Source organism: Hippocampus bargibanti, linkage group LG17, assembly GCF_051943395.1.
Source record: "Hippocampus bargibanti isolate YZ-2025 linkage group LG17, ASM5194339v1, whole genome shotgun sequence".
Lineage (NCBI taxonomy): Eukaryota > Metazoa > Chordata > Actinopteri > Syngnathiformes > Syngnathidae > Hippocampus > Hippocampus bargibanti.
In genome coordinates, this window is record NC_142750.1 from 4567560 (window position 1) to 4579873 (window position 12314).

General features: G+C 43.3%; 2 protein-coding genes and 1 long non-coding RNA gene across 3 annotated transcripts in view; 2 read left to right on the plus strand and 1 right to left on the minus strand.

Annotated features, from left to right (window-relative positions):
* Positions 1–3645, plus strand: part of LOC148885327 (uncharacterized) — a 6789-nt gene extending 3144 nt beyond the window's left edge. Inside the window, exon 4 of the long non-coding RNA XR_016118024.1 lies at positions 3530–3645. This is a non-coding gene — a long non-coding RNA (uncharacterized LOC148885327). The remainder of the gene's footprint in view (positions 1–3529) is intronic.
* LOC148885328 (GTPase IMAP family member 8) lies at positions 2468–9152 on the minus strand. Its single transcript, XM_089018416.1, has 5 exons — positions 8390–9152; positions 7339–8019; positions 6315–7019; positions 5064–5684; positions 2468–4067 (listed from the first exon to the last, which is right to left on the minus strand). Exons 1-5 carry the CDS (start codon positions 8412–8414, stop codon positions 3484–3486), a joined length of 2616 nt encoding a protein of 871 aa, XP_088874542.1. The 5' UTR covers positions 8415–9152; the 3' UTR covers positions 2468–3483.
* Positions 9153–9299: 147 nt separating this feature from the next.
* On the plus strand, positions 9300–11190 carry LOC148885329 (migration and invasion enhancer 1-like). Its single transcript, XM_089018419.1, has 4 exons — positions 9300–9459; positions 9587–9684; positions 9759–9835; positions 10149–11190. The coding sequence occupies exons 1-4, from the start codon at positions 9428–9430 to the stop codon at positions 10230–10232; spliced, it is 291 nt and encodes a 96-aa protein (XP_088874545.1). The 5' UTR covers positions 9300–9427; the 3' UTR covers positions 10233–11190.
* Positions 11191–12314: the final 1124 nt, after the last annotated feature.

Below are 12314 nucleotides of genomic sequence, written 5' to 3' on the forward strand. Positions count from 1 at the left end.
ATGGAATACAGCCATTTTTACTTTTTTTGGGGGTGTGTGGTGGGTATGCACTCAACATGCATGACACGGCGCTCTGCCAGGGAATTGAAGCACGGGCCAAGAGGGAAGATGGGGACGGATGATGGTGGGGGGGCTCAACTGCAAATAGTTCCGCCAATCTGGAAGCCAGAGTTCACGCTTCCCGGTAACAACAGAGGGGCCAGACGCACTCATCCGCGGCGAATGAATAAGAAGCGTTGACGTTACAAGCTGCGAGGATGTTAGCCAGACACGCAGAGCGAGAAAGAGGGGATTCTCCCACCGAGCCGTCTTTACGTTGTCAAATTCATAGCCAGGTTCTCACTACTGAGCTCGGGTGTCAGGCCTTCAAAAGAAGATGACATGAAAGCTCGCCGTGAATTAGCCCCTGTTTGTAGAATAATAATAATAATAATAATAATAATAATAATAATAATAATAATAATAATAATAATAATAATAATAATAATAATAATACATTTCATTTCTAAGCGCCTTTCAAAACTCTCAAGGTCACTTTACAGTCACAGGATAAGTTTTTTCTGTGGGTGAGCAGCGGCAGCCACACGCGCCAGCGTTTACTCAACCCAGAAGTAACTCAAATAGATAGCAAGCTAGCTAGATAGAGAATAGATAGCTATTAGCTACCGAATTGATAACTAATAATAATAATAATAATAATAAGGTCACCAACAGTAGCTCATACAAATGTCTAGAAATAGGCATATTATGAATAAATGTAAATGTGTGTGCTATGAAAACTATGTAGCTCGCTCGCTAGCTAAATAGGTTTTGTATTGTGCTATGTAAGCTATGTAGCTAGCCAGCTGCATACTGTAGCTTTTGTATGTGCTATCTGAGCTAAGAGGCTAGCTAGCTATTTACATATCTTTTGTATGTGCTATGGAAGCTATGTAGCTAGATAGCTATCTACGAACCTTATGTATGCTCTATGTAGAGTGAACACTGGCGCGAATGGCTGCCGCTGCTGTCCTTGAGAGTTTTGAAAGGTGCTTATAAATGAAATGTATTATTATTATTAATAGCTAGTGAATAGATAGCTAATAGCTCGTGAATAGATACCTATTGGCTAGCAAATAGATAGCTATTAGTACTTGAGACACGAAACAAAATGGCGGAACAAACAATGAACATCCTTAAAGATCGTGTCAATGAAACAAACACCAGAAGCACCCCAAAAAAATACAAATAAAATAGAAAGATGATACAAATCGTCTTTCTTGACACATTTTCCGTTTATTTTAAACAGACGGCAACGTGGATGTCGCTGAGGCCTTTTTTTCGCTTCCTCAGTCTTTGAACTCTGACCCACACTCAATTGCGATCTTAGAGGTCAAAAGGTTCACCCCTTGTAGGAAATGTCAAGTGAATGCATCCTGGAAATTATTGCGATCATAAAACATTTATTAACTACATTGTCATTTTTTAAGAGACATATTAATGGATTAACGTAAATCCCCGTGAATACAAATTGAATATTTTCTACGGACCCAACAATGATGTCATTTCAAAATGGCTGACAGGAAAAGCTCAGGTTTGAAAAAAAAAATGTATTTTTTTACTAAATCTTTCATATCAAACATTTATTTACACTACACATTTAAAAAAATGTAAGGATTTTTTTAATGGCTTTATGATATGTATTATAATTTTCATGATATTATTATATGCTATTACATGGCTTCACCATAAGTGAGTTTCACTTAGCTTAGCCTAGCTTAGTTTAAAACACTGCAAATCAATTCCTGCTTTGTGTACTTTACAATTCCAGGTACTGCTATTAAAATCTCTAATTATACAACTTTAAATGTTTAGAAATGACCCCCTGCCAAGGACATCATGTTACATTAACAGTGACATGTCAACGTTTAATTCCTGTGTTAGCATCGGCGGGCTTCCTTTCGCATGTCAACATAATGACTTAGTCACCTTCACGCTGTTTGCTTGGTTGTGAGGGTAGTTGTTTCACTTAATTGTTTCCTGAACTTTGCCCTTGAGTCTTTTTCCCCTCTCATGGATTGATGGCAGGCACTCCGTGCCAGACGCGAATTTGGGGAAGAGCAGAAGGTAGAGCTTATTTGTGTGCGCATCCGCGTTTTTTATCAGGTGGTGATAACAAATGTAGCTCATTTGCGACACCGTCATCAATTCCGCATGATGCTGAGAATTAAAATCATTGCCTAAGCATTCCAGGGAAATCGTTCCCACTGCTTAGAGTGGCCGTTGCCAGACGTTCCCCAATTAGCATTCTGACTTGGCTGCCAGCTAGCTTCATTATTCCCCCCCCCCCCCATTTTCAGAAAGTCCCGCCCCCATTTTGTGAATGAAGCTAAGATGAGTGTGTGTGTTGCATTTCTGATTTTGCCATTTTTATAAAATCCTTCTGGAAGTGTGTCGTCCATTTTGTTGGTAGCACTTAGCAACGTCAAGCTAATCCCATGCACCCTGAAAAGCACATTTTATTTCATTAGAAGAGCAGGCAATAACGATATTTATGACCTCAATTGGGACTTCACAAGTGCCTTGACCGTTTCCCGAGGTTGAAATTATTGAATACATTTCGAATGGATTTTGACATAATCCTCAACTACATAAATTACTCTGACAACAATGCAGTTTGTATGCATCTTTATGGAGAACAACACTCAGTCTGCAAGATGCAGTATTATTTACTTTTTTTCACCACTTAATGCGCGTGGGTAAAATGCATATCGCCCACAATCTCAAAATGAAAGCTGTAATAATTGTAAATCATTGCCAGCTGTGTCTGTATCAACTTGTCATATTTGATCATGTTAAATGTAAGCATGTTCACTGTACCACGTGACTATTTATGTAACAGCACCCCCTGGTGGATATCGATGTTATAACTCTTCATGCCGATGAGGCATAACAGGCATACATAGAATGAGATTTGCTACCCTCTTGTGGTAGCTATTTGAAGCGCAGCTTGGTGGCTTGAAATTAAAATGTGTATATACCTACCTCGTGTGGTCGTGTTGAGAATTGCAGCCTCTTAATGTTTTCTTTTCAGGGGTGCGAAATACGTCGATCGCGATCGACCAGTTCCACACATGTTAAGTTTCATAAATCATAAATCGGGAGATTTTTGTTCTTGCGACTCTGTGGTGCGTGTTAACATAGAGTGAGCATTACAAAAGTGTAAATTAGAAGCAAATAAACCCCCAAAATGCTTTTATTGTTTATACATTCAATTAGTATAAAAATGTATTTTGTTTTTTGTTCTTACAAATGAATGTCTGTCTTCTGTCAATAGTTGATTTATAAAGTGAATATTGTGGTCAAAATAGGGAGTCTGCAGACCAAATCGTGAGATTTAACATATATGAACAGATGCCGAAAAACATCTGCCTTTCAAAAATGATTTTGTGGATAATATATGGCATATAACATACACCTAATGTTGTGTCAACTAAGTGTCTTTCATTGGTCTTTATTTTTGCATCTAATCTCTTGCATGACCTTCCAGTTGAGCTCCAGGCTCCTCCGCACCTCCGCCAGGTCCTCCCGGATCTCCTCCAGCACATCCAGCTTGGAGAGCTTCCTCTCAATGGACGAGAGCAGAAGTTCTCCAGACGATGGGGCGGCGCCCTCTGTCCAGGGTGGAGGCGGAGGTGGGGTCAAGGCCTGCCACTCCGCCAGTGTGTCAAAATACGAGTCGATAAAAGCCTCCAGATCCTCCAAGCTGTTCCAGTCTCCACTCTGGCTGCAGATGGAGCGTTGCAGACGAACGTGTGTGGTGGGAAGAGGCACTTGGGGCAGCACCAGGAGCATCATGGGAAGTCTAGCTTGGTCAAAGTGGAGGTGTGCTGCTGGTATGTTGTCTCTTAAAGATTGCAATCGGTCCTGAAGAACAGTCATCAAACGGGAAGTGGAGATCCCTCTATTCCATGCAGCAGACGTAAGTGCGACTTGTTTGTCAGATGATGAAGATTCACTCAAATCCATGAAGGGAACCACACTGACGGATTCACTGAAAGGCTCGGTGGAAGGCTCACTGCACTTCACTGCAATGCAAGTGGAAATTTTGGTGGATGTGACCCATCAACATTCTCAAACATACATATGATACGTTTGCCCATAGTTTGAAACCTGACTTTGAAACCCTAACCTTGTCTTGAAACAAGTTTGTGAAATCTTAGCCACTTTGAATCGCTAATTCAAAACTAGAATCCCTCTTTTGAACCCCTAGTCTCTGCTCAAATCATTAATCCTATACTTGAAACCCTCATTTGTAACCAACCCTGGTTTGAAACCCAATGGTGTCAAAGTCAAGGCTCGGGGGCCAAACCTGCCCACCACATCATTTTATTCGGCCCACGAAAGCAAATTAAGCGTTTCAAGCGCCATGATGCTTGCTAAAGTCCCAACCAAAATTTCAAATTGTCGTATGTAAATTACAATAAAAATCATTATTCTTGACTTCAGATTTGAAAACTAGTTATTTATTAATTTGGATCAAAATGTCCTTTTCACCAGTGGATCAGGGACATCATTGTGAAATGTGCACCTCTGCTACAAGCTAAATGTTGAAAGCAAGCACGAAGCTGTAGCATCCATTGACGAAAAGAAATTGTCTGACGTCTCCTGTCCCACATAAATCCGCATCAATTCCAAGCTGCGACAGTTCCACACATGCATCTGCGCTGACGCTCCTTTCATTATTATTCATTAATTTGTTGTGCGTTTTGTATGTAATATGTGGAGAGGATGAAACATTTCCCAAAATTCATACCGACCCTTAAAAGGAAACCATAACTACAACGTGGCCCACAGCAAAAAAATTAGTTTGATACCCCTGCCCTAACCCATGCTTGCAATCCCAATTGGAGACATCAATATGCAACCATAACCATTTTTTGGCAGAAACCACAGCCATTAAAAAAAATATCTGTCTCTCTATACCTAACCTAGGCATGAAACCTTATTTCAGAACCACAACCTTGAATCAAAGCCCTAATTTTAAACCCATTGTGTGTTGTTTTTGAATTCAAATGACTCACTGTGATTTAAGAGCTGATCATCATTCGGCATCGAACTTGGATTCTCGCATAATACAGCAGCCGTGAGGCGAGGTGCGGCAGATGATACCTCAGTCATGTGGCACTCCGCCACCAGCATGCTCTCCACCAGTGCCATTAGCTGCCGCACCTGCGAGCCATCTCCTCGCCGTTTGTTGTCCAACACGTGGTACCTGTTCCCGCATTTGTCCACCAGCTCCCTCAGCGCCGGCCCCTCACTCTCCAACCGTTGTTCGATTCCCGTGTCGCCCAGCCAGTCTCCGTGGCTGAACACCACCACGGCCCTTGCCCACTGGCCTCCCAACTGGGCCTCCAAGGCTTCTTTTTGGAGGTCGGTGAAGGAGGCGCTAGCATTGACCACCACTAGCGCTGCACGGGATGGCGCCCCCTTCAGGAAGTCCGCAGTTTGGGAAAAACCGTGCGGTGTGTCCATTACTCTCACCACCTGGTCGTCCACATGGGCCCATCCAAGGACGCAGGAAGTGGTCGAGCGGCCGACGTGGAAGCAGTCACGGCCCAACAACGTGTTGCCGCACGAGCTCTTGCCTGTTTTGCTGCCACCCACCAAAACGAGCGTCACTTCAGGTAGGCGACGGGTCTTGTCTGGAACATCAAAAAGCAGAAGAAACCTTTTCAGCGATGGACCACTCCTGTACGACTGAGAGCTTACACAGACGAAATACATATTATTATTATTTGATTTTTGACTTTTTTTTGATGATACACTATTTTAAACAACTGGTAGTATACTCATAAATTATTGTTATGATGATTGTTGTTTATATAGTATACATAATAATAATTATTAATACTGTACAATCAAACAATGTCAACATTGGTATTGGGAGTATATTATACATATAATAATAATAATAATTTATGTTTATACTACACACTATAACAATGTCAAAATTAATCGGATTGGGGTCACATGATTGAATGCTTCCCTGGTATTTCTAATTTGGCCACTATGGGGCAGTATAATCCAATTCACACTGAAACGAAGTAGTAGTAGTAGTCCGTGTACCTCAGGCGACTTGAAATGTACACAGCCAGAACCACTTTTTGGGAAAATTGTTTGCTATATTTGCTTAACACATAGCAAAAAATATTAACATCAATGAGTCTCGTGGCTCATATTTTCAAATATCAAGAGATTTGTGTCTCGAAGCACCACAACATGCTGTATTATGTCACACTAAAGGCATCACTGTATTTTTATCAATTTCTCACCATGATGCATCCTGGTCTCTCTCCTTTCCTGCTTCATCTTCCGCTCCGCAGCTTTTGCCTCCACCACCCTCATCGTCATCTCCAGCTGAGCCTCCTCTTCTCCGCCCGCCCTCCAATGTCCGCCACCACAGCCCGCGACCATCTCCTCGATCTTCCCCAGCAGCTCCCTCACCTGGAATCCATCGCCGGCAGTCCGGTTGTTGAGCACGTGGGTTCGATTCTCGCAGCGCTCGGCCAGCCACCTCAGCGGCTCGCCCTCGCCCTCCACGTGACGCTCGGCGCTCGTATCGGCCAGCCAGTCGCCGAAGCTGAATAGCAACATGACTCTGCTCCAGACGTCCCTACCCAGCAGCTCCAGGTGATCCCGCACCGCCCGCCGGTAGGTTTCCGAGAAGGCGCGGTCCGGGCGCACCACCAGCAGGAAAGCGTGCGGCCCGGGGGCGCAAAACGACGGACTGAGTCGGATCTGACAGCGGTCGAAGGCAGCGGTCTCGTCACCGAAGAAGTTCATCCACCAGCCGGGCGTGTCCACCACTGTCAACTGCCTCCCAAATACTGCGCCTCGTCCCACCCCGCAACGAGCCGTCCTGCCCGGGTCCCGCCGTCCTTGGTCCCAGCCCACGATGGTGTTCATAGAAGATGTCTTTCCAGAACCTTTAGCTCCCAGCAGCACAATCCTCATGTCAGGCAGAGGGCGAGCCAGCTCTGAAAATATTTGAAGCAATAACTTGAAAGTCCTACCGGACCCTCCGCACCCTGCCACTACCGTATCCTACTACTCCACTTCTTCGCCCGTTGCCATTAACTCTCTAAACAGTAATCCAAATGTAACTAAATAGTGCCTCTGTGCCCAAATATTTTTACAACCCAAAACCAGGCTTTAACCTCCTTCTCTGGTCCTTGTAACCTTGTCTTGAAATCAGTTCTGAAACGTCAACCTGGATCAAGTCTAATTTGTATCTAAAACCTTCTTATTCTCATTGACTTTGGAGACTAGTTTGAAACCCTACTTTGGGATCCTTACCTCTCATCAAGGCTCTGTGAGTTTTCATGTTCAAAACCCTGGCATGGGCGTCTTCCTCCACACGTCTCTTCTCCTCCGCTATGGCACTGCATAGGCTCTCCTCCATCTCAAACACCCCGTTTCCATTGGCAACAACCAATCTCTGGATTTTCTCCATGAGCTCCAAGGCTCCACTTCCATCGCTCAAGTCAATGAGGTGACATCTTTCTCCGCACTGATTCCTCAACCAACCCAGAGCATCCGACCCCTGGACCTCTTGGTCCCACTTGAACCGGGGCCAACCAAGCAAGGTGAAGACCACCAAGCTATGGCGCCACACCTGAGGCCCCAGCAGGCCCATGTGCTCCTCCAGGGCCCGGCGGCGTTTCTCCGTGAAGTGCGAGCCGTCTTTGACGACCACCAGGAAAACGTGGGGTCCCGGGGAGCACATGGCGACACTCCGTCGGATCTCGCGGCGCACCCTGCGGGGTGTGTCGTCCACGCCGAAGTCACACCACCAGCCAGGCGTGTCCACCACCGTCAACCAGCGCCCGGCCACCTGGACCACCCGCCGCAAGCACGATGTCCTCTCCTTGGTAACGAACTCATCTTTACCCAGGAGGAGGTTCCCCAGGGAGCTTTTACCCGAGTTCCTGCCTCCGATGAGGACAAGCTTTAAGTGTGAGGTATGCCAGCCATCCACTAAGACAAAAACACAGTTGGGAAGGAAGCATTTTTGGTTTCACCGGTAGACGTTGAATTTAAGAGCTACATTTTACATTCATTCAAGTAGAAATGGAAATGCATACTGCTCATTTTCGGAGTCAGAAAAACCGGCTCCTGTGACTGTAAAGACTGTAACTTGAGTAGGTGCTACAGCAAACAGAACAATTTAATTTTTACTAAAAAAGTGACTGTGTCTTTGGCTTTTACCATCTTAGCATCATTATCTATCATTATTACTTTTTTCATCCTATCACACTGGCAGGAATCGTTACACTTGGTGGCTATTGAGAGCAACTTTTTTTGACTGTGAACAAACATTCTTACATAGGCACGGATTTGGACTTACCTGCCGGTTGTTCGCTATTCGCCATTATGTTGCATTCTTTAACTTCTTATTAACATGTGACATTGTCTCTGGAAACGTGAGGCAAACTGCAGTATGCTCAACCAGATATCAACATTCTCAATTTTATGCTTTTATGGAGGTCTGAAGGTCACCAGAAATGATCATATGCGATGATACACGCCTCTTGGCGCTCAAGAGACTTCTCAGTTTGCATGCAGGGTTCATCTCAAGATATTCAATTCCAGAAAACTTTTGGTGCAAATGTCACTACAAATTCAATGTAACCGTGGAAGGGATGAATATAAAAGTGAACTCAAACATACACATTAATGGACTGGGATATGTGTTCGATCTGTCTTCAACAGTCGTGGACCGTCAAAACTAGCAAAACAGCAAATAATGCAGTATTTTTATGATGTCGTAATGAATCCACACGTTCATAGTAAATTAGAACAGTTTAATGAAAGTATTTCTTAAGTGTCTTCAACTCCCCAGTTATTTCCTTGCTATTGGCACCCTCTAGTGGACGTGTAGTAAACCACATCACACTCGCAGCTGTGGAATGATTCAAATGTAGCATACTGAAGGCCTAGCGATAAAATCCACGGCCCGCCAATGGTGTTCAACAATGTCAATGTTTGTTTATCGAAATTCCGGGGGTCCTTGAAGAGACATTGTGTGACAGTAATGTGTGATGGGTTGAAAACAAAGAGTGAGCAGGTGTCGAAGGAGTGAGAGTGGAGTTTATTTTACTAAGAGCTACGTGTAGTCTTGTCATCTAATTGTTGCCACGACACGCACCCGAAACGCCGGTTTTGAAACGCAGCAAAGTTGTTTAACAAACGTAGGAAATGTGTAAAAGTCGAGCTTCCGGGTGACGGAGTCGTCCCTCTTGCGTGATTTCCGCGTTTGCCTCTCACAGCCCCGCCCATTTGTGAAGCTCTATTATGTAAAGCAGCTGAACGACAATCCCCCTCAGTCACATTAGTGTACAATTGTGTCGAGATCTTTAACGTTCTGCATTTGCAACAGAAAAAAATGGGAGTGGTGACAATACGAGTGGAATACTGGTAAGCATTATTTCACTTGTTATTTTTTTGATTGTAAGCCGCTTTCGCCCCCAAAAGGCTATAAACCAACTGCTATTGTTGTGTGTGGCTAACGACTAAGCTAACCGAGTTTCTCCATCATCCCCAGTGGCAAGTGAGGCTACGAGCCCCGTTATCGGGAACTCGACCGAGTCGTCAAGGGCGAGTTTCCCGATGCGGATGTGTCGGGCTTCGTTGGGCGCAAAGGTAAATAATAAATACCGCAGTCACCTAAATTGTTGTCTGAGATCTGGTTTCAAAGTTCATACACTCTTTTATAGCCAGCTTTGAGATTGAAATCAACGGGCAGTTGGTTTTCTCGAAACTGGAGCTTGGAGGGTTCCCTTACGAGGATGACGTAAGTTGTTATTGTGGCTCCTTTTTAAGACACTCCTGCCGTCTTAACTACTTAAATATCTACGTACGCACACAAGTCTGAATTTGCCAACCAAATAATTACGCTATCGTGAACTCAGATCTGTATAAAACAGGTGAAGTAATGTAATAAATGTTTCGTATCATGGATGCTGTAGTAGCATTCCCAGCCAGTGACAGAGTTTTAATAATTATGCAAACTCTTATATTCAAAGAATGTCTCACAATTCAAAACAACAACAAAAAGTCTGTGTGTAACTTTTTTGTTTGTTTGTTTTAATCCCACACTTGTCTAGGTAATGGATATCGTCCAGAAAGCTTACGATGGCAAACCTCTAACAAAGATCACCAAGAGCCAAGCGCCATGTGTCATCATGTAGACAAACAGGTGTGATTGGAACAAAGCTGGCTTTCCCCAACAGTGATCAAAATGGGGGGGGAGGGCGATGATAATGATAATTATAAGGAAATAGTAAATTTGCAGCAATATACTGTTGGGGAAAGTCCAGTCCGCCTCCCCGTCGTTTGTCCTCGACATCGAATTGCTGGGCTATTAATGACTAGCGCCGCCTCAAAATAAGCCATGCGGCTGCGCTATGATGACTTCTCATGCCCGTCGATTCTGTAGCTTGTCGGGAGCGGTCGACAGGGAGGACAGGTTTGGATGAATGCAAGTTTAGTCATCAGTCCTGAGTATGCATTTTTTTTCTCGCCTTTTCTGAACAACGGTTTACTGATACTGTACTTTTTGTTTTGGGTGAAATTGAGTTACTTAAATAAAATATCTGCCTGCAATACTTTGACGCTGATTTCCCTTGGGGACAGACTTACTCAACAGCCTTGGAGACCATTCCTCTGGTGTAAACATGTTTTCTGTAGTTCAGCATCTCAGCAACAGGAAATGGGGAGATGTGCGTCCTCAGCATAAAAAAAAGGATTTCAGATCGTGTCTATTCATCAATGAATATCAAGTCATGAGATTGGTGGAACACTATTACAAGGTGCACAATCCACTCTTCACTGTAGGGGGCGCTGTGTTAACAGTCAAATATGTCTAGTGTAGTTTGCGCTTTGACAAGATCATGTTTGAGTTTAAATCTATCCAAACTCATTTCTGCTATCAAAATAATGCATGAATGTCATATTTTCACACACAAACCGAAAAGAGGAAACTAACAACGTGATAAATCGTACCCCCCCCCCACCCTGGAAACTAACAACCAACAATGTGATGAATCGTCCCCGCCCAAAAAAATGTTGTATTTAATTGAAATTACTGTGCAAAAAATGGGAATTCTGACCATTTTCTGCAAATAAATGCTTTAAAGGACAATTTTATTTTGATGTTTTTGTTTACAGAGCTTCATGACTACATGTCACAAATGTCCAAAAATGTTTAAAATGCACATTCATCTGTCAGTGAAGTCAAACATTAAAACAAAAATGAGTTTCAAGATAACTGCAACAATTTCCGACCCTTTTTTTACGCCCTGGATGGGTTACCAGTAAACTGTAGCAGTTAAAAATGGAGTGGGAAAAAAATTATAAAATGTTGAGAAAGCCATAAAAATATAGAAATCATCCATTCATGTGTCAATAGGTGAAATAAGTACACGCAAAGACTACTCGGAAAATTGTCAGACTAAAATTAAACTACTAAGTAAGTTCCTCATGTTCCACTTGAGGTTCCTTTTGGACCACCCGTCCAGAAAGCAATAAAATAAATGTTAGAATTAGTTTTTACGTAAAATTGCCCTAAAATGTGTCTATTTTGCACATGTCATTTACAAATCATGACGCATGATCTTAATGAATGTGCTCTTTCAAACCCCATTAATGCTTACCGCTCTCACATGATGCGTGTTGAGTGTCTTTACGGGGTCAGGGCGTGTCCGACTGTCCCATGCGTGGAGTCAGCAGATAGCCGACCGAAGCTGATGATGACGATAAGAAACGAAGCTCATGCATGTTCATCGTTCAGCATGATCATGTTTTGGCAAACCTCAAATTTTGTCTTCAAAGTGTTTTGGTGTCTGACTTCAAGTGTTTGGTTATAGTATGACAAGATTTCAACCCTTTAAAATGGAGTCCTTTTGTGCTTATTGACATTCTGACATCATGAGACCGAAACGACGCTTATTAGTTGATGACCGGCAAACTGGGTGTTTCTCAAAAGGGGGCCGTTTATATATGCTTGTTACTCGTTTCCCATGAAAATATTCTACGGTGTCCAATTTTTCTTTTCTGATTGGCATCTTGTCCCAAGTATGCTTTAAAACCAAAATGGCCAACTTGGTCAACGTTTTTTTTTGTTGTTGTTAAATCAGTTAATTCTTATAGGAGGCTGATTTTTTTTGTGTCTCCTAATATTACAAGGGACACTGCAAGAATCCAAACTAGGGCGCGGAAAATCCTACTGGACCCTCTGCACCCTGCCCACCACCTTTTCCAGCTACTCCCCT

Excerpts from the sequence above, each read along its gene's own strand:
- LOC148885328 (XM_089018416.1), bottom strand. The coding sequence starts at position 8,414 with ATGGCGAATAGCGAACAACCGGCAG. Across the intron at positions 7,020-7,338 it reads TCACAGAGCCTTGATGAGAG|AGCTGGCTCGCCCTCTGCCT; the intron begins GTAAGGATCCCA and ends AAATATTTTCAG. Across the intron at positions 5,685-6,314 it reads AGAGACCAGGATGCATCATG|ACAAGACCCGTCGCCTACCT; the intron begins GTGAGAAATTGA and ends TTGATGTTCCAG.